Consider the following 22,182-nt stretch of genomic DNA (forward strand, 5'->3'; position numbering starts at 1 on the left):
CATTCAAGGCCAATAATTATAACTGATGTTAACTGGAAAAGCTCTGTCTTTTCCTTGTTGATGTAGCATGTCATGATCTTTACCTCAGTCGATTTTTATCCCTGCCATTTTTACCTCTGCCATTTTTCCTCTGCCATTATTACCGCTGCCACTTTTACCTCTGCCATTTTTACCTCTGCCACTACCTCTGCCATTATTACCTCTGCCATTTTTACCTCTGCCATTTTTACCTCTGCCATTTTTACCTCTGCCATTACTACCTCTGCCATTTTTACCTCTGCCATTATTACCTCTGCCATTTTTACCTCTGCCATTTTTACCTGGCACCTTTTCAGAATATGGAAATTACGTGTTTAGGGTGCTTTTCGAGACCCCATGGTCGTGCATGGTATCCACTCGTGAATGGAAGTGCCCCCCCCCCCGAGGAGTGCGACTACTTAGGGACCAGACCAAACCATCTCCCTCGCATTAAGAGTGTTTCATAACTGTACTTGAACTTACTATGCTCCAGCATCCTTATAGAAAATAAACTTGTCCCAATTTCTGAAATGGTAATTGTTAATAGACCTATCTGCTTCAGCTTTTTTTCTTTCTTTTAGTCTATCTTCTGGTATTTTCTCCTTAATATGGTTAAGGGTCGGTGGATCTTTTGTGTTTCTACTATTTTTAAAATCATGTACTTTATTAGGATTATTTGATTTAATAATTGAGCCTCTCCTCTAGTTGAACCTTCGACGCCTATGTGAACACCTTTTTTATCTTTATTTGAAATAATAGGGAGTTGAAGCACGTTCCCGTCCTTTCTACATAGTTTTTTTATCACATGAAAAAAATACATGATCATAATTTTTCTTCTTCTTTACTCACTGCAGAATGAACATAAAATATCTGTTATCATTTTAAATAAATATAAATATTTTTTGTGTGTATAGTATATCGTGTAATATTCTATATTGAAATTATCTGAGTCTATTGTTCAGAGTGGATTTTCGTGGTCTTAGAAATATATCAGAAATATCTTTTTTGTTATATTATATTTTTCCTCAAGCTTTTTACATGCTTGGGTATATCTGTTTTCATACTTACAAGAGTATATCGTATATTCTTATTGATGTGATGTCTTTTATGAATAGCAAGTCAAAAATCCTGCCCTTTAATTGAAAATCCAAAATCAACTCACTATCTATGGAACTTTGACCCTCTTTTTTTCAGCGAGTACTTCCAAAAGTATGGAATGTTATTAAAAATTTCGAGCATCCTTTATATTTCAAAACGATATCCATGCAAACCCATTTTTGAAAGGTCGAGACTCGAGATAGACTTAATTCGCTGGGGCCTTCCCATCTATCTACATATGATGGAGTTTATAAATATTCTTCAAAAACAGCTTTTCATTATAATATGTTTGTCCTTTCATCTCATTTCTTTTATTCTTCTCTCCTTTAAGTAAAAACAATTGATTAAAATCATTTTTAAAGATCCCTGTTCCATCCCGATATCTTTTAATTACACCGGTAATTGTTTACAAAATACGGTATACAACGTCACGTGACGTATCTTTGATAATGTCGAGTACGCGTGTGCAGTGTACTGTTCTAGGCAACGAACGTAGAGGGCAGCAACACACAAGCGTGACAAGCGTGTTGCTCTAAGGAAGGTCAACTCCGCTCGAATTTTGTGACCACTCTAAAAAATAAGGGGGACTTTTCGGAAATTTGTCGAGTTGATTTTTTTTCATTTGTTAATTTCAAATATTTTTTAATGAACAATTATTAGATCGGTTATTCTGGGTAAAAATATTAAAAATATTAATTTTAATTTTAAAGAAATTATTTAGCTTAAATAATCATGATTTTGACATTTTTTCTCATTTTGGAATATTATGTCTTATGACGAGGATCCCTCTTATCTCTTATTTTCCTCTGCTGAATTTCGCTGCACCACTAATAAATGCATAGACAACCACCGTAATAATCGAGGTCATTTTTCTGGCCTGGGTGCGCCGAGTCTGGGCCGGTCGCGTAGCTAACTAGTGACGTTGATGATGCGCTGGGGCTTCAGTCGACTCGTCATAGATCTTCTAGCAACATAGACAATGACATCTAATTTGCCTGGTCTGATTTGAAGTGCAATTGCTTCAGGGCTGATGTTTATCAACGATGATTGTTCAAGGTCAGATTTCAAATTTTAAATTGCATTTGTCTTTTAAGTCTATAAATCTTAATAGAAGAAGCTGCATCCCCGAAATCCGGGTCTAATTTCAACTTCGAGTCCGAGACTATGGACGGCGAAAAAAAACCCGTGCATCGGATGCATTGCATTGGCTGCGCGCTGCGCTGCAGCTGAGCTGCACAGCCATGCAGGCGCTGCGTCGCGTCGAAGGTCGATAATCATTGAGCAACCAAACTTCCAAAGCCAAATTAAAGCTTGAATAAACGGCCACCTATTCACATTTTCCCTGGTTTTCTTCAATAATTTCTAAGAAAATCAGCCAATTGAGGGAAATTGATTGCAATGTTACATCGTTTGCAGAGTGCCATCATCGACATTCGTTTTGCGTTAGAAACCTTAGTTATAGATCTAGGCCTAGACTAGAAATGGGGGCTAGATAGATTAGACCATCTTAATTTCTGATTTTGGGTAGAAAGTAGACTTGATAGACAGCATCCATATCTTAATTTGACCATTGATTCTGTGCAATCAATGTTTAAATACTTTTACATAATTTATTTGCCATATTGCATTTTTTGTGATAAATTTCGAAAGTGAGAGCAAAGTGACTGAGCTCGTCGTGATTTTATTTTTATGCATTTTCTGACTGAATTTTAAAGATTTCATGCCTAACGCTAATGCCTAACGGTAACTTGTCAACCATATAATCTTCTAGTTCTAGATCTAGACTTTACCCTGTATGTAGGCATTTAACGGACTAAAAAATCATAACCTCCTAGCGGCTAGCCCATGCAGACTGGCCTTAATTGAACCAAACTTAGCTTGCATGGACCAACCCTCAAATGGTCTAGATTTAGGCGTCCTATACTATAAAGACAATGTGGAATTCGTCTGTTTTGAGTTGATTATTATTTTAGTATTTTTTTATTGTTGCATAGACTCATACCAACTCATACCAACAAGACGTGCTAGATCTATATATATTCTAGGCCTAGATCTACTTGTCTTAGATATCCAGTGTGGAACAACATCTTCAACAAACAGATCGAGACTGGTCAAAGCATTTGTCTACAGTCTAGTTAGACAAATAAAGTTTTCTAGATCTTTAGACTTGGGTCTATCGATCAACTAGACAGGAATAACCATCGTTTCTGGGGATTTATTCAACAATTTCTGACATTTTACTTTAATCTCCATCGGTGAGTGAGCCAGCGCAGTTCAGCAGAGCAACCAAAATACAGAGACTGAAGCTTTTGGTCTATCGATCAACATGATCAAGATCTATGTTAGATGTAGACTTCACTTATTACTGATTGGAATGTATTTCTAAATTTATAAGTTTTGGGGAAAATGGTGAAAAGAAATGATAACATACTACTGATAGATACGTGAATTATTTTTTTTAATACCCATTGGCATTGCTGCCTGCTCTAATAAATAAATAAATAAATGAGTCACGGCCTATATGGACTGCAGATAAATGCTGATCGACGCCTAGCAGAACAAGTACGTACCAGTGCTAGACTAGGACCGACCACCAGGGCCGAGTGGGGCATGTCAGACCAGATAGGATGATGGGGGCTCACGTCAAGGATTACCGTTAAGTTATATTTTATTATCCACAATCCACATCTAATGTATATTTTCATGTAAACCATTGTAAAAGGAGGAGACCACATAGTGATTTAAGAGCTTTGATTAAATCTTTTAAATCTTTTACTAGGGGGTTGAAATCTAAGCAGACGACGGATCATAATGTAGCTTAAGCATAGAATGATGATGGGTTCAGCGAAGAGCCCAGAGAAAATAAGGGGGACATATTCAATCCCGAAATGCTTTGCGAGTGGTCACAAAATCGTCTCGGCGCAAATCACCTAATTCAGCCGTCTGGTGAAATCGCTGATAACAAATCACCGATTTGGTAATTATTTTAGTCTCCTGAAACTTGCATTTGTAAAGTTTTGAATATCAAAGTATGTTTTCATATTTATATATATCCCTCAACATATTTTTTAATGTTATCTTTGATATCGTTGTAGTCATATTCTTTCATATTCGTTTCTTGATCACTACTAATTTGTTGTTGTATTGGATCGGCATTTGATTTCGTTGTCATGAACAATAAAATATGCGCGCAGCTCAGTTGCATGCGCGTATCGAGTTGACCCTTTGAGTTGACCTTCCTTAGAGCAACACGCTTGTGTGTTGCTGCCCTCTACGTTCGTTGGTTCTAGGCCTAGTATTACGAACTGGTACCGTACAGGTAAGAATAATGTTCCAACTTAGAAAGACTATTCACTACTTTTTTATGATTTACTTGAAATTAATACAGTATTACCGGTAGGCGGTACTTTTTGTGGAAGAATGCGTTTGCTGTAGCACTAACAATAACATAAGCCCTTACAGTTACAAGGCGATCTTCGGCATGTTTGGCGCGGCCGCGGCGTGCCACACCGGGCAGTAATCAAATCAAGACAGAGGTCACTTGTTCACTGCTACCACCCTGCCTGTGGTGAATCTACAGGTAGGACTATGGTATGCCAATGTTGTACAGAGCACACACTTCAAAAAATCATTAAAATATCACTTTTGTGACCAAAATTACTAATTTTCATACAGTTGCGATTCATTTTTCATTAGTAACTTGGGAATAATTTTTGTATTCACCAGAGCGCTCAAAAACTTGAATTTTTGGCATATTTTTGTGTACGCCCTCTATTGATGGAAAGTAATATGATTAATATGGCAAGAAAATTTTCATTTTTTGATCTCTATTTTTAATTAAGAAAAAAATGATTTAAAGAATTAAATTGAAACAAAAGCCAAGTAGTATGAATAATAGGTGTAATGAAAACTGTCAGTGTAAAAAAATCAAGCATTTGCCCCAAAGAAAAAGAGAAAATAAGCCAAACATTGCCACCCTTATTTTCCACACATGGAGATATAACTGAGAACAAGGTTATATTATAACCTTGTTCATTGAATGAGTGACAGAGGTCAGCTCCCGGGCCGGGGTCAGCTATAATATTATCTCTCTGTATTTTGGTTGTTCCGCTGAACTGCGTTGGCTCACTCACCAATACATATGAATGGGGATTATGCCGTAAAATGTCAGAAATTGTTGAATAAATCCCCAGAAACGACGGTTATTCCTGTCTATATTATATGCCATTGCCATAGGCCATACCGCCATATGGGTGCATGCAATTTTTATCACAATTTTGACTTTTTTTTTGTTTGTGATGCACTGTCTACAGACAGTGTAGTTCACATTAACAGGACAATTGTTGGCATGACAATTATGGTGGTGTGACCACTCATTTAATGAACAAGGTTATATATAACCTTGTTCTCAGTTACATCTCAATGTGTGGCAAAATATTAAGGCCCTTATTATAATTTAATATTTTGCCACACATTGAGCTGAGATGTAAACTGAGTCTGAGAACAAGGTTAAGGGTGGCAATGTTTGGCTTATTTTCTCTTTTTATACAAATTTCATGTATGGGACAAATGCTTGATTTTCTTACACTGTCAGTTTTCATTACAGCTATTCATCATATAACTTGGCTCAGTCTTATGTAAATTTATTTTTTTTTTAATTATTTTTTTTCTTAATTAAGAATAGAGATTGAAAAATTAGAATTTTCTTGCCATATTACTTTCCACAATAGAGGGCGTACAAAAATGTGCCCAAAATTCAAGTTTTTGAGCGCTCTGGTGAATACAAAAATTATTCCCAAGTTACTAATGAAAAATAAAGTGCAACTGTATGGAAATTAGTAATTTTGGTCGCAAAAGTGATATGTTAATGATTTTTTAAAGTGTGTGCTCAATACAGCATTGGCATACCATAGTCCTACCTGTAGATTCTCCACAGGCAGGATGGTAGCAGTGAACAAGTGGGTGTAACCTTAATTTGTGCATTACCTAATGTTCCGCACGGTCAAATATGTCAATATCTACGTTATAATTGGCTATTTAACCTCGTTCGTACGATGAGTGAACATAGATTATAGCCTGCCCTTGGCTCGACAGATTGGCAATTTTATTTTATCTATATAAAGATGTTTAATTAAAGAATAAAAAAGTCCAAATGGCTAAATTTTGTCTTTTCTATATCTAGTAAGTATGGTAGTGGATCTTATTACTGAACACTTTTCATGAATTTGATCATGTCAAGCACATTATTCCAATACAATTCACCAAACTTTCACCATAAATACACAAATACCTACATACAAAATATAAATATATATACTTTTTGCCAAAATTGTCTTTCATTTATACGACATCAGCTTCCAATCGGAGTCTCTCTTTGCAAGTAAAATATTTTGCCTTTGGTCACTTGAAAAAGGTATCGTATTTTTACTATTTTACCAAACGTGTGTTTTCTATGGGAAAACATCTTTCACTGATGAGCTATTTTGACCATATTTTATTGTTTTAAGGATATAAAGACTTTGAAATTGTGTTTTTGATCATTTTTCATCATTTTTCTATTCAAGTTACCTTTGGAAGGATGTTGCAAAGTTTTGAGCGTATTTGATTATTTTCTGACACATATAATGCGCGCGTCCGGTAATAAGAGGCCGGTCGGTATTAAATACAATCACTCACTAATCACTATATTACTATAGTTAGTCGTCCTATGACTTTATCCAGAGCATCATTTATCATGTTTATGCTTTCCTATTCCCTTAGCCTTACATTTTCTCCTTTTTTTTCCTTGTTTAGGCCTAATGGAGTTTCTTTTGATTTATTTATTTCTTCCTTTTCTCAGTCTTTGTCGTAACACTTGTCAAAATGGCATATAAACAAATCTTCACCAAAAACAAACCTCTATCTTCAGCTCAGTGCCGACTGAAAAGTGGCAACCACAGAGCTGGATAAAATAAGCTTTTACCCGTTTCCGGTGAAGCATAATACTAGGAATCTCCATGATATATGTCCCCTCCACCAAAATTGAAATAAATAGAGAAGTTTTCATAAAGTCATATCTGAAATTTAGCAGTTCACATTGAAAAACAGCCTTCATGAAGCCCCTGAAAAGAGGAGCCCTGAAATTGAATGAGAAGCCCCTGAATGATAAAAATGGATTCCAAATTTTCGAAAAAGTTCATAAGGGGGAACTTTCCCCTACTGAAATTTAAAGGATATTGTACGTGTACCCCCCACCCCTTGGCTTCCGCTGCCTGTGACAACAATAATTCTAGTGTTAAAAATAAAAGTGAAAAAAATATTTTGTGTTGGGTGAGAAAAAGACAACAGTCGCTGGATCATGGAGCTTCCTAGTATTATGCTTCACCGGAAACGGGTAAAAGCTTATTTTATCCAGCTCTGTGGTTGCCACTTTTCAGTCGGCACTGAGCTGAAGATAGAGGTTTGTTTTTGGTGAAGATTTGTTTATATACCATTTTGACAAGAGTTACGACAAACTTTTGTACTATGATTATCTTTCATATTAGAAGGATGCACAAGAAAAATATTTCATATAAATATGTAAACATCATATTGGTAATAATATCATTATGTGAGAAGTGAGATTTTTATAGATAGAGTCAATGGCGACAATAGTCAAATATGAATAATCGCCACTCAAACCAACATAAGAAGCTATATGTACACCTTTCTTTTAATCAGCACAAGACGGTGTGTTGCGGTATTCACGTATGAGACAAGAATAATGACAAATGCCCATAAAGTTCCACCTTTTCCACTCGGGGAGTATCAGAGCGAGTTTGTGATGTTTGGGTAGGTGTAGTATAGTGTAGTGGAGTGGTAGTGAAGTGGAGTGGAGCCTACATATATCACTTGAGGTACAAATAGATCTTAGAAAGTAGAATGTGATAGTAACCGAATTTATCCATTTTAATCTCTTTTTTTATTACACTTTTTCAGCCAAGCGGGCACTAGTTGATCGCCATGGAATTTTTAGATTGCTGAACCCTAGACCTGTTAAATAATTCTGTCAAGCGAATTTGACTTTGGGATCTTGCATTCCGTTTTGGTATTTATTATTTTTATTAATTTGGTGTGAACTGTGCGAAATTTTTGATTGAAAATCAACTTCATGATAACTTTTTAAATGTGCGCAAATTATGGTCACCCCATCATATATGTCCCCTCCACCAAAATTGAAATAAATAGAGAAGTTTTCATAAAGTCATATCTGAAATTTAGCAGTTGACATTGAAAAACAGCCTTCATGAAGCCCCTGAAAAGAGGAGCCCTGAAATTGAATGAGAAGCCCCTGAATGATAAAAATGGATTCCAAATTTTCGAAAAAGTTCATATGAAGCCCCAGATAAGGAAAAAAATACATGCAGATCTATTCCTCCCTGACATTGATGCCCAGGCGATGTCACTGCTCAGAATGTTTACAAATAATAGTAAATACATATAAATGATCAGAACTTCTGTATTATTTTTGCCCATATTATTGCAGTAGCTGAGTCCATTGCTGACAAGACAAGGTTGTTGAGAGTTGCACTGACCCAAGACTTCATCATTTATGCCTCATGGAAGTACAAGAATTATCAATACCTCAGAATTCTGCTGGTGGAAACGATAGGGTGAAGTTCACTGTTGGAGAAATTCCAAATGATGCAACATCCCAGGTATTGGAGGAAGAGATCTTTGAAATTTAATTGTAAATTGTGTGTTACTAAATTTGTTCACTTGGTTTTAAACTGCTACTAAAATTCGAGAAAATTTCTGATTGATTTTTTGCGCTCTTTTGAAGTTGAGTTACATGTACAGTGTATGACTTTGTAAAGTTTGAAATGCGTATTCTTTTTGCATGAAAACGAGGAAAACATTAAAGAACGTTTGCATTATTACAGCTAGTCAGTAAGCTCGTTAACTTTTAAAAAATAAGACTAGTGAGGTACTAATATCTTATTGTGGGAATACCTTGGATGGAACCTTGTATAATCCTATCTGGATGTCTAATGTCTGCAGGGCATCCTGCTGAACAGGGGCCCAATAAAAGGGACACACAAATATGATCAAATCCTACAGGTATATCCCCATACCCCCCCCCAAGAAATATAGGCCTGGGGAGTGTTTCATCAATATTTTTGTCCGACAAGTTGTCAGATCTGACATCTTTCCCTGATGTTGATTGGCTGATAAGCACTGTTCTTATGGTAACTGTCGGATAAAATGGGACTTGTCGTATAAAACGTCCGACAAGTCCTTTCATAAAACACTCCCCTGGTCTATATATTTTCTAATGGCTTAGTAGTACACACATTTTTTAAATGGCCCATGCCAGACAAATTTTCTGTTGGTACATGTACGTGGCCACCACATTTCCTGAAGCTTTTACACTACGTTTTCTTAACCCCATACTATCGCTTACCCCATCCGTACTATTTTTAAATGTTCATTAAGTTTTTTTCATGGCCATATTAAGTTGGGCCACATAATCCTGTAATATAGGTGGGGTAAGTCCACTTTTCAAAAACCCAGTGTAAAAAGAAAATGGGCTAAGCTTTATCCTGCACATTTACAGTATTTGGTTTAGGAGATTCTTGCTAGTTTACAATGTAAAAAGCATATTGGATATTCTCATGACAATGGCATGTCGCTGCAAATTCTGCATATAGTAAAAAAATGGTAAAATGCGGGATTCAATGCAGGTATACTGTATAACATGCAATCGCACAATCTAAATGCGACTTTAACAGGGATTATCTTCAGGGGTTGTCTGACACATGGCAGGCTCTCACTTACAGAAAATTTGTCTGGTATGGGTCACATTGCAATATGTACATGAATTAAGCCAGTTTAGGGGGTATGAGATTCACATACATGTAGTACCTGTATAATGTTGATGAAATTATGCAATTTAGTACCCCTCTTATTGGGCCCCTGTGGCCACATTCAGCAGGACCCTGGCAGACATCCAGATTGTTACACACAAGGTCCTTTATGATGTTCAGGTAATGGTACATGTACCTTGTTCGTTTGATCAAACGTGAGTTACATGTAGCTTCCTGACTAATCTGTTCCATTTTCAATTATTGATCATTCATTTTGGGTTGCAAGGCCAAGTAAACCTTGTTTCTTTTGATTTCTTATCCCTTGTCAGGTTTTTGGTCTAATTTCTTACTATCTTTGATGAGATATGAAAGTCCATATAATGAATTACAATGAAATTGTTTTTATTGTAATTTGTGTATTGAAATTTAAATTACAAATTTTATATTGATTAGTAAGGTGGGTTTTTTTTTTTGGTTGTCCAGTGAAGCCCATTAGTCTTGCGAAATTTCTCAAACATTTATGAAAACTTCCTTTTTGAAAGAAACAAAAAGTTGAAATGTATCCTAATCTGCACTCAATTGTAGGTGAAGTTCAAATATATTTTCAATTAATATGTGTATGCGGTTTTGTTATTTTATTTTTGCAATTTTATTCATCCCACAAGATGATAAAATTTTAAAAGATAGAATTTTAAAGTACTCAGGACAAAATAAAGCTGACTCATACATGTACAGTCCTTAAAATGTATTGTGCTTTCAGCCCTCAAAATAATTTTCTAGAATATTTTTGTTATTGATTAGATTGGAAACCAGGGTAGTGTTTCATCAACACTTTTGTCCGACAAGCTGTCAGATCTGACAACTTTCCTTGATGTTGATTGGCTAAGAAGAACTGTTACTATGGCAACTGTCGGATAAAATTGGACTTGTCAGATAAAATGTCCGACAAGTCCTTTCATGAAACGCTTCCCAGGTCTAAGAATACTTGGCCTCAGAACGTTGCTTTTAGGGTCTTACATGTATCTACATTGTTTTGTGTGAATATTTGCTTAGAGTGATTTTGTCTCACCTGCATAGCAGAGCGAGACTATAGGCATTGCTTTCCCAAGAACAGCGGCAGTGGCGTCAACATTGAAATCTTAACATAAGGTTAAGTTTTTGAAATGACATAACTAAGAAAGTATATGGACATGCAGTAGTTCATGAGAATTAGACATACATGTACCTTAAGGGTATTCAAGTATTACTGAACATCCTTCTGTACTTTCAATTCACATGACCTAGGTCAAAGGTCATTAAGGGTCAACGAACTTAGATCATGTTGGGGAATGAACATCGAAATTGTAACCAAAGGTGAAGTCATCATAACTTAGAAAGTATATGGACCTCATTCATGAAACTTGGACATAAGGGTAATGAAGTATTACTGAACATCCTCCTTAAGTTCCATGTCACATGATCAAGGTCAAAGGTCATTTAGAGTCAACAAATTTAGGCCATGTTGGGGGTATTTACTGAATTTCCATTGAAACTTTGAAAGTTTATGGAGCTAGATTGTAAAACTTGGACATACAAGTAATCAAGTATCACTTGATATCCTTCGCAAGTTTAAGGTTGCATGACCAAGGTCAAAGGTCATTAGGGTCAATGAACTGTAGCCATACATGTATTTGGGGTATGATTTGTTGAATTACCATCTTAACTTTAAAAGTTTATGGATATAATGTAGTTTATGAAATGTGGACATGCATGTACATGTACTAAGGATCAAGGTCAAATGTCATTTAGGGTAAATAAACGTAGTACTTAATGAATTGTGTTTTTTTGTGACTTATTATTTTATAGTCATTTTCAAAGTCAGGCCTGCTTCTATAGTGAATTGCGTAATGCAGGCGGGACTACCAGAGGTGCTCCACTTGTTAGATAATCATATGCATGTTACATGTACATGTATGTAGAAAAAATTGAAACCATTTTCATGCTTCATGCTTGTTAATTATGTTCTTAATCTTAAATTCAATCATATCTACATGCAATTCGATTTTCCTTTCTAGAGGATCTAACAGGTTATCCAGCACAATGCAAAAGGTAACTATGATTGAACTCTTGTTGGAGCATAAACATGTAGACTTGCATGAGGATAAGCTATGGCATTCTATGGTATTGGTAACAGATCCTGCTCTCAACAGTTTTCAATATGATGGTTTATGTGATCCATAACCTTTCTCAACCAAAGGTCAAACCTGGTGGTCATGTAAACTCACTCCCACTTCCAAAGTCATCAATACAATTTTTAAAACAATATTTCTGCAGGTACACACCATTTGCACTGCATCATGACTAATCCAAAACCTCGAGAAATTGAATTTAACTTAATATTAATACATGTACAGCATACCACTTTCTTTATAACGTAAATGCATTCGTCTCCGCAAGTCATCTTTGTAGTTTTTCAATTTTATCTCAAATTTTCATTATGTAATAGACTATGCTAATTTATATGCTCAATACAGTTTCTAAGTATTCTTTTGACTGACGCTTCATATTGCAGGGGGGGGGGTGCCCTGAAGGTGGTGCAAGTTCTCAATTACATGTACATGACCCATATATTTACATTTAGGGATGTAGGGCATTATTAATTCAACATCAAACTTTATTTTGATCATTTGTTTTGATTTTCTAAACATGGAGAGTAATATTTGCCTAACTAGAGTTACATGTACATGTAGTTTCTTTCCAATTTATTTTCCTTGACTTCATCATTTGTCAATTGTATTAATACATTATTTCGCAAGCAAGGCATTAATTTTCAGCAAATTTACTGTCTAAGGGTTCTAATGCAAGGGAAACCAGTGGGCAAAACTCCTGAGATTATTGTCATTACTCATTACAGAGCCAATTTTTTTTATACAGAGTACAGTTTGTAGCTACATTAGATATGATAGCACTTGAAATAATGTTTTCACTAAGTCCACTATTCCCTCTACAAAATATTATTTCATCACTCAAGATACATGTTATTTTGGTCGGGGATAAACTACCGTAATCAATGGGGCCTTTTGTTTAGAAAATAAAAAAATAAGTGGGTAAAAGTCACCTTTATTTCAATGGGTTTGTTGGACATGCCCTACTGGTAATCCGCCCAAAAGAGGGCCATGTAAACCATACTGACTGAACACAAATATTGCTTTACTTCAGAAGCCTATTGATATTTCTGTTCGTGAAAAAATTCTTATTAAAAAATCCTGTTGAAACAGAATCAAGAAAATGTACAATAGGTTTGTATGTACATGTATCTATGGCTAAGTTTGCTCTTGATCTGCTTTTTTGCGTACTGTATGATTTTCTGAAATTCCTCTGTTTAATGTCAGTTCCTTTTGTTAGACAGTCCTGTCCCTCTGTAGCCTCTATGGTTTTTAACCACTTGGTATGAAGTTTCCTCTGTCAGTATGCATGCCTTCACTCCATTATTAAATACTTCTGGATCTAGATTCTATACCTTTGCATGTACAAGTTGTACAACACTTCAAGTTTTCAATGTGTACAGTGTTAACACTGATTAGTCAAATCTACTCTCAAATTAGTTTCCAGGTACCCGTAACTTTTAACTATATTGGAGGATTTGAGAAAAAAAACGAATTATGTACCCTGTCTATGTTATTGATATATGCATGCCTACATGTCAGTGGTCACAGAGGTCATATTTTAAAAATGTTAGGCACGTATGGCATAAGCATACATTTGACAGGCTTGAAACCATCTTGTTACATTTTATTTTGGATCATCATGTGAAAGTTCGTGCTGAGCCCTGTTTAAAAAAAAAGGGATCAAATTAAAACTACATATACAGGTACAGTGTACATGTAATTAATGGCAGTTTGTTTGCCCCAAAATTTCAATTTCACTACAGTATGTTAAATATCAATGTAATTCTGGTCGTATACTGTACACTAACTTAATCCTACTAAAAAATTCTTGTACAAATCAAAGTCTTCTCAGTTGCACTTGCATGAACACTTTTACAACCTGTATTGTACACAAAAGTGTAAATAATTTGGCAGTATACATGTAGTCCTTCTTTCAGTTAAATTTATTTATTATGAAAGGCTGTGGAACTGGTGCTTTAGGTTATCAATGTAATGCATGGATCTAATGTAGAGCACAGTACACGTAGATAACACTTAGAATTAACCTAATCATGTAAAGAAGCTGTACTGTACATAGCCCACGCATATGTTGCATGCTAGTATTGGTTACCTATTCCACATATTAATGACATGTAGTAATTTGGTTTTGAAAATCATATTTCATTCCATTCATGTATCTGTTATATTTTGTTTTCTTCATATGAAATGCAGGTTTTGTAAATAATGAAAGTGACAAGTATCAACAGATAAATACATGTACATGTAGCACTGTCCATGTGACAAGCTACCGGTATTAGGATATAGTGGAATATTGAGCAACATTGCAACAATCCTCATTAATCACCATTTTCTTAACCTTCTAAACTAAATAGGTGAAGGGGATGATGTACATGTACATGATGTCAGTCTTTATTCTTCAGGTAGAAAACTTTTAGTAGTGCAGTGTCACATTTAGATGTAATCATTGGGAAATAAAACTCTAAAGTGGACTTTTCCTCCCATATCAATGTACATGTACAGGCAAATGCAAACAATGGACTCAGCACTTCGCCATCCACTGTCTCAAGCCTGTCTCGCTGGGAAGCCATGGAGATCAAACCAAAGGTTGTCGTCGGGATCTGCTGCATGGGGAAGAAAGCCAGCTCAAGACCGATGCGGGAGATCCTCCATAGACTCGAAAAATTTGAGTACATATCCTTAGACATTTTTGATGAAGATATGATCTTGAATGATCCTGTGGAGAGCTGGCCAGTTTGCGATGCCCTCATCTCATTCTTCTCTACAGGCTTTCCGTTACACAAGGCCATTGATTACGCCAAACTCCGCAAGCCATTGGTCATCAATGATCTGGAAGCGCAGTACAACCTACATGATAGGTAGGTAATCAACATTTTTTTTACTATATCAATATTGAATTTACATTATGATCACATGGCATATTGACATTTTGATTGAATTCATATGGGCAGAATATCCACCATCCACCAGATTGCTCAAGGTGAAAATTGTCATTAATATTCATTGCCACAAGCATTTCAATTAGTTCCTGCACTGGTACCCATTTTATTTGAGTTGATAGACAATTGTGAATGAAATGCCTTTTCTGAGGGAATATGCACAGGATGGAAGTGAACCCATTCCACAATCCAGGCATATCTTTTAATAATGTACTTAGGCAAGACCTTACACATAAACCACTTTTATACATTGATGTGGACAAAAGTGAGCCTTTGTAGATCTCGAAGATCCAAGATTATTTCAACATGAAATTACTTGTTTTACCACTTGATTCGCAAGTGTTAAGCCAGTAATAATTCATTTTGTTGTGATATTGAAATGCATTTGATAAGATAAAAACTTCACATTGTGTTTGTTCATATTCAGGAGGAAAGTATTTGAGATTCTCTCTCAGGAGGACATACCAGTTCCTAGGCATGGTATCCATGATAGAGATTGTGACCCAGATGGTATGTATATGACTCATGGTTTGAGAATTCAAATGTACCCATTACCAACAGATGTTGGTCAGTGTATTTGCACCCTAATTGGTGTATCTTCTTCCTTCAGTCTTGCAGATTCTTTCAGAACCTATTTCAATAATATCCATTACGTCTGTTATTTGTCAGTCAACTTTTGCATTAAGTGACATCTTCCGTGACGAAATATTGGCATTGTCCAACGTATTCTTAAATCTCTCTCCTAAAGCTAGGCCCAAGTTATTCATAAACATCTTTTAAAAGCCAAAATACAATATTCACAACTGGTTAAATAATCAGTGGAAAAATCTTAAAATTTACCATATCATGATAGATTCTAAATTAATGAATCTTAGCTGAAAAGGAGTTTATGGAATTTACAAGGATAGATAAGCACATGTGGGTATGTGTATTATTTTGGATGGGAAATCTGTTTTCTCACTGAATGCCTTGCTTGTTTTCTAAATTTTGGCTCACGGTTTTATTCATTCATAAACAGTTGGATAATCATTTTGTTGGATTCTGTTTGAAGTAGTTTTATTATCACTATCACAATCGGAGGTCATATTTAAGGTTCTGTTGCCATTATAGTCAGTAAACTTTTGCCTAAATTTAAGCTATTTCATTGAAGCAGATTTACTATCTAAGGCAAGTAAGGCTTATGTTTTACTTCTTTTCTTTCTCTTTCAATCAGATTTCTTCCTTATTGAGAATGATGATGACTTGGAGATTAATGATGTCATCTTCCGCAAGCCATTTGTCGAAAAGCCTGTATCGGCTGAGGATCATAATGTTTATATTTACTATCCATCATCAGCTGGGGGTGGTAGTCAAAGGCTCTTCAGAAAGGTATTTAAACAAGTCCATTGTATTTAGAGTAACATTTGTGATATTAGCATTTGTGTTGATTGCTCCTAATGGAAATCTGTTTTCTTTATTCTGACATTAAGTAGAGACCAAATTTTTGTCAAATATTTAAAAAAAAATAATACCACTTCAAAATTACTAATTGGCATTGCAAAATCTTCTTTCTTCAACTTAAGTGTCTTGATTCTGAAGGTACATGTAAATGAAAACACTGCTACAGTTTTTGTCAAAATGAGCAAATGATCTGATAATATGACTACTCTTACAACTGAATTCACTGGTAATTGAAGAGAAGTAATGTCTAACATATTGCTATTTACGATTGTTCTTAGATCATACTTTCATCAACTACATATTTGTGTGTTTGCTGTTTAACAGATGCGCAATCGGAGCAGCATCTATTCACCAGAGAGCCGCATTAGAAGGGCTGGCTCTTATATGTACGAAGAATTCATGCCTACTGATGGCACTGATGTGAAGGTATGAACTGCTTATTTGATACATAGTACATGAATGAGGGAACATTTTTGTCTCACCTGCGAAGCAGAGTGAGACTATAGGCGCCGCTTTTCCGGCGGCGGCGGCGTCAACATCAAATCTTAACCTGAGGTTAAGTTTTTGAAATGACATCATAACTTAGAAAGTATATGGACCTAGTTCATGAAACTTGGCCATAAGGTTAATCAAGTATTACTGAACATCCTATTAGAGTTTCATGTCACATGACCAAGGTCAAAGGTCATTTAGGGTCAATGAACTTAGACCATGTTGGAGGAATCAACATCGAAATCTTAACCTGAGGTTAAGTTTTTGAAATGTCATCATAACTTGGAAAATATATGGACCTAGTTCATGAAACTTGGACATAAGGTTAATCAAGTATCACTGAATATCCTGCATGAGTTTCACGTGACATGACCAAGGTCAAAGGTCATTTAGGGTCAATGAACTTTGGCCGAATTGGGGATATCTGTTGAATTCCCATCATAACTTTGAAAGTTTATGGATATGATTCATGAAACTTGGACATAATAGTAATCAAGCATCACTGAATATTTTGTGCAAGTTTCAGGTCTCATGATTAAGGTCAAAGGTCATTTAGGGTCAATGAACTTTGGCCGAATCGGGGGTATCTGTTGAATTACCATCATAACTTTGAAAGTTTATTAGTCTAGTTCATTAAACTTGGACATATGAGTAATCAAATATCACTGAACATCCTGTGCGCGTTTCAGGTCACATGACCAAGGTCAAAGGTCAATGAACTTTGGCCGAATTGGGTTTATCTGTTGAATTACCATCAAAACTATGAAAGTTTATGGATTTGATTCATGAAACTTGTACATAAGAGTAATCAAGTATCACTGAACATCCTGTGCGAGTTTCAGGTCACATGATCAAGGTCAAAGGTCATGTATGGTCAATGAACTTTGGCCATGTTGGGGTTTTTTGTTGAATAACCATCATATCTCTGTAAGTTTATTGGTCTCGTTCATAAAAAGTGGACATAAGAGTAACCAGGTATCACTGAACATCTTGTGCGAGTTAGAGTAGTATTCAAAGTCAGCACTGGTGCTATATTGAACCGCGTGATGCAGGTGAGACGGCCAGAGGCATTCCACTTGTTATTTATTTGGAAGGTAGTTAAAAAAAGACCTTCTGAGGTGGAATCGATTGTTGCTGAATGTCTGGTGGCCCCTTACCTTTGGAAAAAAAATTGAATTTTGCATATTTATTTTAAATTGTTTTAAAGGTAAATGCCAGTTGTGGTAATGATATCAAAATGAGTTCGTACAGAATCCAATGATATGACAACCAAAGTGTCTGTTTGTATAAATGAAACATATGTGCCAAAGGATTCTGGAAGAAATTATGTATTTGCAAAAAAATCAGCAAATAAGCAGAAGATTCTGGTCAAGCATCGGGCCCAACATTCAAAGCAATAATTATACACTGTCCCACGTGCGCTTATCTGTGTTGGTGATCTTCAGTGTGAACATTTTTCTGCGTAGGTTTCAAGATTTCATAAAGTTCAATTTATGTAACTGTATCAGATCTAGATCCTCGGTGATATACTGACAATTAAGCCTTGTTTTACAGACTTTCTCATGAAATCAGTGTTTACTGCAACTACTGCCATTTCACTTTAAATAGGTTATGGTTTAAAATAGATTAGGGAGGTAGTTTATAAGGTATCTGATGCTAGTTGTTTGAGATTGATTGATTTTCTGTTTGAAAGTGGGATGCATTGAACAATCTCAAGGTTGACCTGAATAAAAACTCAAAGAGTGCCGTTTAAAAAATGCTTCCTTGTGTATTATGCAGGTATACACAGTAGGACCAGACTACGCCCATGCGGAAGCCAGGAAATCACCTGCCCTAGATGGTAAAGTAGAGAGAGACAGTCAGGGTAAGGAAGTCCGTTATCCAGTCATACTGACCAACACAGAGAAGATGATTGCAAGGAAAGTCTGTCTGGCATTCAAGGTATGACTCAAAACATTTATCTTTCTATGGTTTGCAGTAGTTCACATATCAGATAAGTAGGGGCTAAGGGTCCTAAGTCTCCAAAACTCTTGAAATAGCCACTAACAAATTTATGTGATAGGTCATAGTGCATTAAAATCTATGAAAACAATAGGACTGCTCTTATTGAGAGTCTCTATGTACAGTTGGTGTTGCACATTTTATTTTCTTAATGGCAGCCCACTAAGGTTTACTGTCTATACTTTCCATATGGTTGGCATCTTCAAAAGTGAGATTATCAGGACACTTATTTATTGAATCTGCATTTACAGTATATTTCCTTCTTGTCCTTCCAGCAAACAGTATGTGGTTTTGACCTGCTGAGGGCCAGTGGACGATCCTATGTATGTGATGTAAATGGATTCAGCTTTGTCAAGAACTCAAAAAAGTATTACGATGACTGTGCAAAAATCCTTGGGTAAGCTACAGTGTGTTTCACGTCTTATTGCTTAACCCTAAATAGATTGGGTTATTTCGACGCCTAAGAAGACTGGGGGGGGCTAATTCAGCTCCCCCTTATGATCTCGGCTGTCGATCGCGCGATCGTGACGAAAATTGGCACACGCATTACCCATGGCATTACCTACAAAACTATAACATCAAATTCTGCAAAAAATCTCATGTCTCATTGATTATGCTAATTTATGCGTAAAATCATAAGTTTGCTCTAATTAATAAAATAATGCCCCTGAAATGCTAGTTTTTGTTTCACATCCTCTAGATAGGCATCTGATCATATTTATTTAAAAAAAATTTCAACATCACACTTATTTTCTTATGTATTCTATTGTTTTCTAAATTTCTTATGTATTTCCTTGTTTTTCGACTTTTTGTTTTTTATTGTTTTTTCAATGGAAATTGTCGGGGACTTTATTTTGACCATAAAAAAGATAAAATTAATTGATTTCAAGCAGTAAAAGGAAATATAATGATACATTTATGAATTTTAGCTAGAAACACTATTTGCATTGGATTTGTACACAAATTCACGTTTTTGAGTAATTTGGGGTCTGTATGCACTTACGAAATGTTGCGTGATTTCGGAACCACGTACCCGGGGGTCACAATTTTGATCTCAAAAGTTGCGTGAGACTTCAAGTTCAAGTTCATTTATTTCATTCACCATAAAAACATGAATACATACAAAGGAGAAATATTATAAACAATTAAAGGTAATAAGAACAAAAGAAAATACAATTACATAACAAAAGGTTTTATGGGAATTGAGGACGACAAAAAGAGCTAAAAGCCTTATAAACGCCGACCTCTTATACAAAATTAAAGCAATGCGTTGTATATATACAGAGTAAGAACAGCAAGAAATAACAAACAGATGGATGGGGGGGGGGTAAAAACAAGAATTGTATCTATTAAAAAAAGGAATTACTCAATCAAAGTCATGCAAACTCAAAAGATGGGATTTGAAATGTTTTTTAAAACTCTTTGAAGAAGGGATATTTCTTATATGCATTGGGATATTATTCCAAACTATTGGACCTTTAAAATAAATTGAATTTTTTGTAACATTTGTTCTTATCTTGGGTAAATGAAAATTTGTGGCAATGCGAGTGTTATATTCATGAAAAGTATTATTGAGAGAAAATTTAGAAAGTATATATGGTGGTAATAATTCTTTGGAACACATAAACATAAATGAGGCAATATTGAAAACATTTGTGTCATATACGTTCAACATGTTCAACTGAATAAAAAGAGGTGATGAGTGGGCATTGTAAGGGGCATTACAAATTATACGAATGGCCTTTTTTGAAGTAAAAATAATCTAGAAATAAAATAATCATTCCCACTAGCCCATGCAATATTACAGTAATTTATGTGTGATACTTGAAAGTAAAAAGTCAGCGAGCGACGCAGTAAAAAAAAATTGCGCGGCAGATTTATCGCGAAAAATGTCGAGGGGGGGCTGAATCAGCTCCCCCCAGTCTTTTTAGGGTTAAAGGGAATTTTCTTTTAACAAATAATTTTGTTTGTTTTGTAATGAAAATTCAGAAAAAATTGAGTTTTGGGTAATTTTCATGTCATTTGGAAAGTGATAGTTTTCAAAATGAATTTATTTTGCTATTTATTTTTATGTTATGTACATTCAAAATTATGTATTTAGCATTTCAAAACATGTTCATATGTGCACAAGAATAGGATGTTGGTCTAAATACAAAAATGAAAAGTTATTATACAAGTATGATTTTTTTAGCAGTCTTCCTGGTGCATGAATTGACAATCAGGGAGGAAGAGAGCAAATTTAACATTTTTTTATGACTTTGATTAAAAAATGTCAGTGCTACCATACAAGATCATTTAGACTCTGTTCGCCAAGGCAGAGGCATTGTAGTCATTGTAAGTAATGTGAACACAAAAAATATAGTTGATATGTTTATTGTGTACTGTTGTCACACTTTCCTAGCTAGTGTACTCCATTCTCAACAGCCCAAGTTTTGCTATTCGGAATTTACTTGAGCAGTTTGATATCACAACAATTTAAAAGTATGATTGTTATAAAGCAATAGAGTTAATATAATTCTCCCATCTCCTCCTGTCAACTCATTTTTCCAACTTCTCTTTCTTCCAACGGCATCTTGTGTAGGAACATGATCATGAGAGAGTTGGCTCCCAAATATAACATCCCTTGGCAGATGTTCACCTTAGATGAAGAGATACCATACATGCCTACCACTTCAGGAACTATGTAAGTCAGTAATATACTAGGCCTACTCATCATCAAAGAGTATTGCTAAGAATTACACCCATGAGGTACCCTCATTTTTGGAATGATAAAACAAGAAAGGGGTTGAGGAGAAGAAAGCAGAATAAACCGTCCAGTTGATTTTATGGGACTCATTTGATAAATTCACCTTTTCAGTAAATTAGATAGCTCGAGAGTCAGCAATAAGGGCCCTGTCTTATGAAGCGTAGCCTATGATGTAGGCGAAGGCTGCAGCTTTTGTCTTCGTCTTTACAAGTCTGATACTATTATGCGAAACATGATGTTAGAGGTTAGCCATGTTGTGTAGTCTTGTGTTGTATATGGCTATATGACGATGTGTCTCTGTATACTGGCCTTGCTTGCTGGACTGCTCACAACCTATGTATGTATGTGTGTAATTGAGTTTTATCAGACGTATATCAATAAGATATGAATATTTACGTCTGAGACCCACCTTTCAAACATTACCATCTGAAAGACATGACCAGGGCTCAAACCTCTGC

At 35.5% G+C, this 22,182-nt stretch overlaps 1 protein-coding gene across 8 annotated transcripts in view; it reads left to right on the forward strand.

Annotated features, from left to right (window-relative positions):
- Positions 1-4,399: 4,399 nt before the first annotated feature.
- LOC121411229 (inositol hexakisphosphate and diphosphoinositol-pentakisphosphate kinase 2-like) overlaps positions 4,400-22,182 on the forward strand; it is a 46,419-nt gene continuing 28,636 nt past the window's right edge. For 6 of the 8 annotated variants that reach the window (XM_041603823.1, XM_041603830.1, XM_041603828.1 and 3 more), the window contains exons 1-9: positions 4,400-4,435; positions 8,621-8,792; positions 14,609-14,964; positions 15,473-15,555; positions 16,259-16,413; positions 16,810-16,911; positions 18,757-18,918; positions 19,254-19,375; positions 21,560-21,661. In XM_041603823.1, coding sequence (XP_041459757.1) covers positions 8,694-8,792; positions 14,609-14,964; positions 15,473-15,555; positions 16,259-16,413; positions 16,810-16,911; positions 18,757-18,918; positions 19,254-19,375; positions 21,560-21,661 — 1,181 coding nt within the window. In that variant the 5' untranslated portion in view covers positions 4,400-4,435; positions 8,621-8,693. Of the gene's footprint in view, positions 4,436-8,620; positions 8,793-11,995; positions 12,030-14,608; positions 14,965-15,472; positions 15,556-16,258; positions 16,414-16,809; positions 16,912-18,756; positions 18,919-19,253; positions 19,376-21,559; positions 21,662-22,182 lie in introns of those variants that run through there. The other 2 variants (XM_041603824.1, XM_041603827.1) reach the window with 2 other exon arrangements.

The sequence above is a fragment of the Lytechinus variegatus genome, chromosome 3 (genome assembly GCF_018143015.1).
Source record: "Lytechinus variegatus isolate NC3 chromosome 3, Lvar_3.0, whole genome shotgun sequence".
NCBI classification, from domain to species: Eukaryota; Metazoa; Echinodermata; class Echinoidea; order Temnopleuroida; family Toxopneustidae; genus Lytechinus; species Lytechinus variegatus.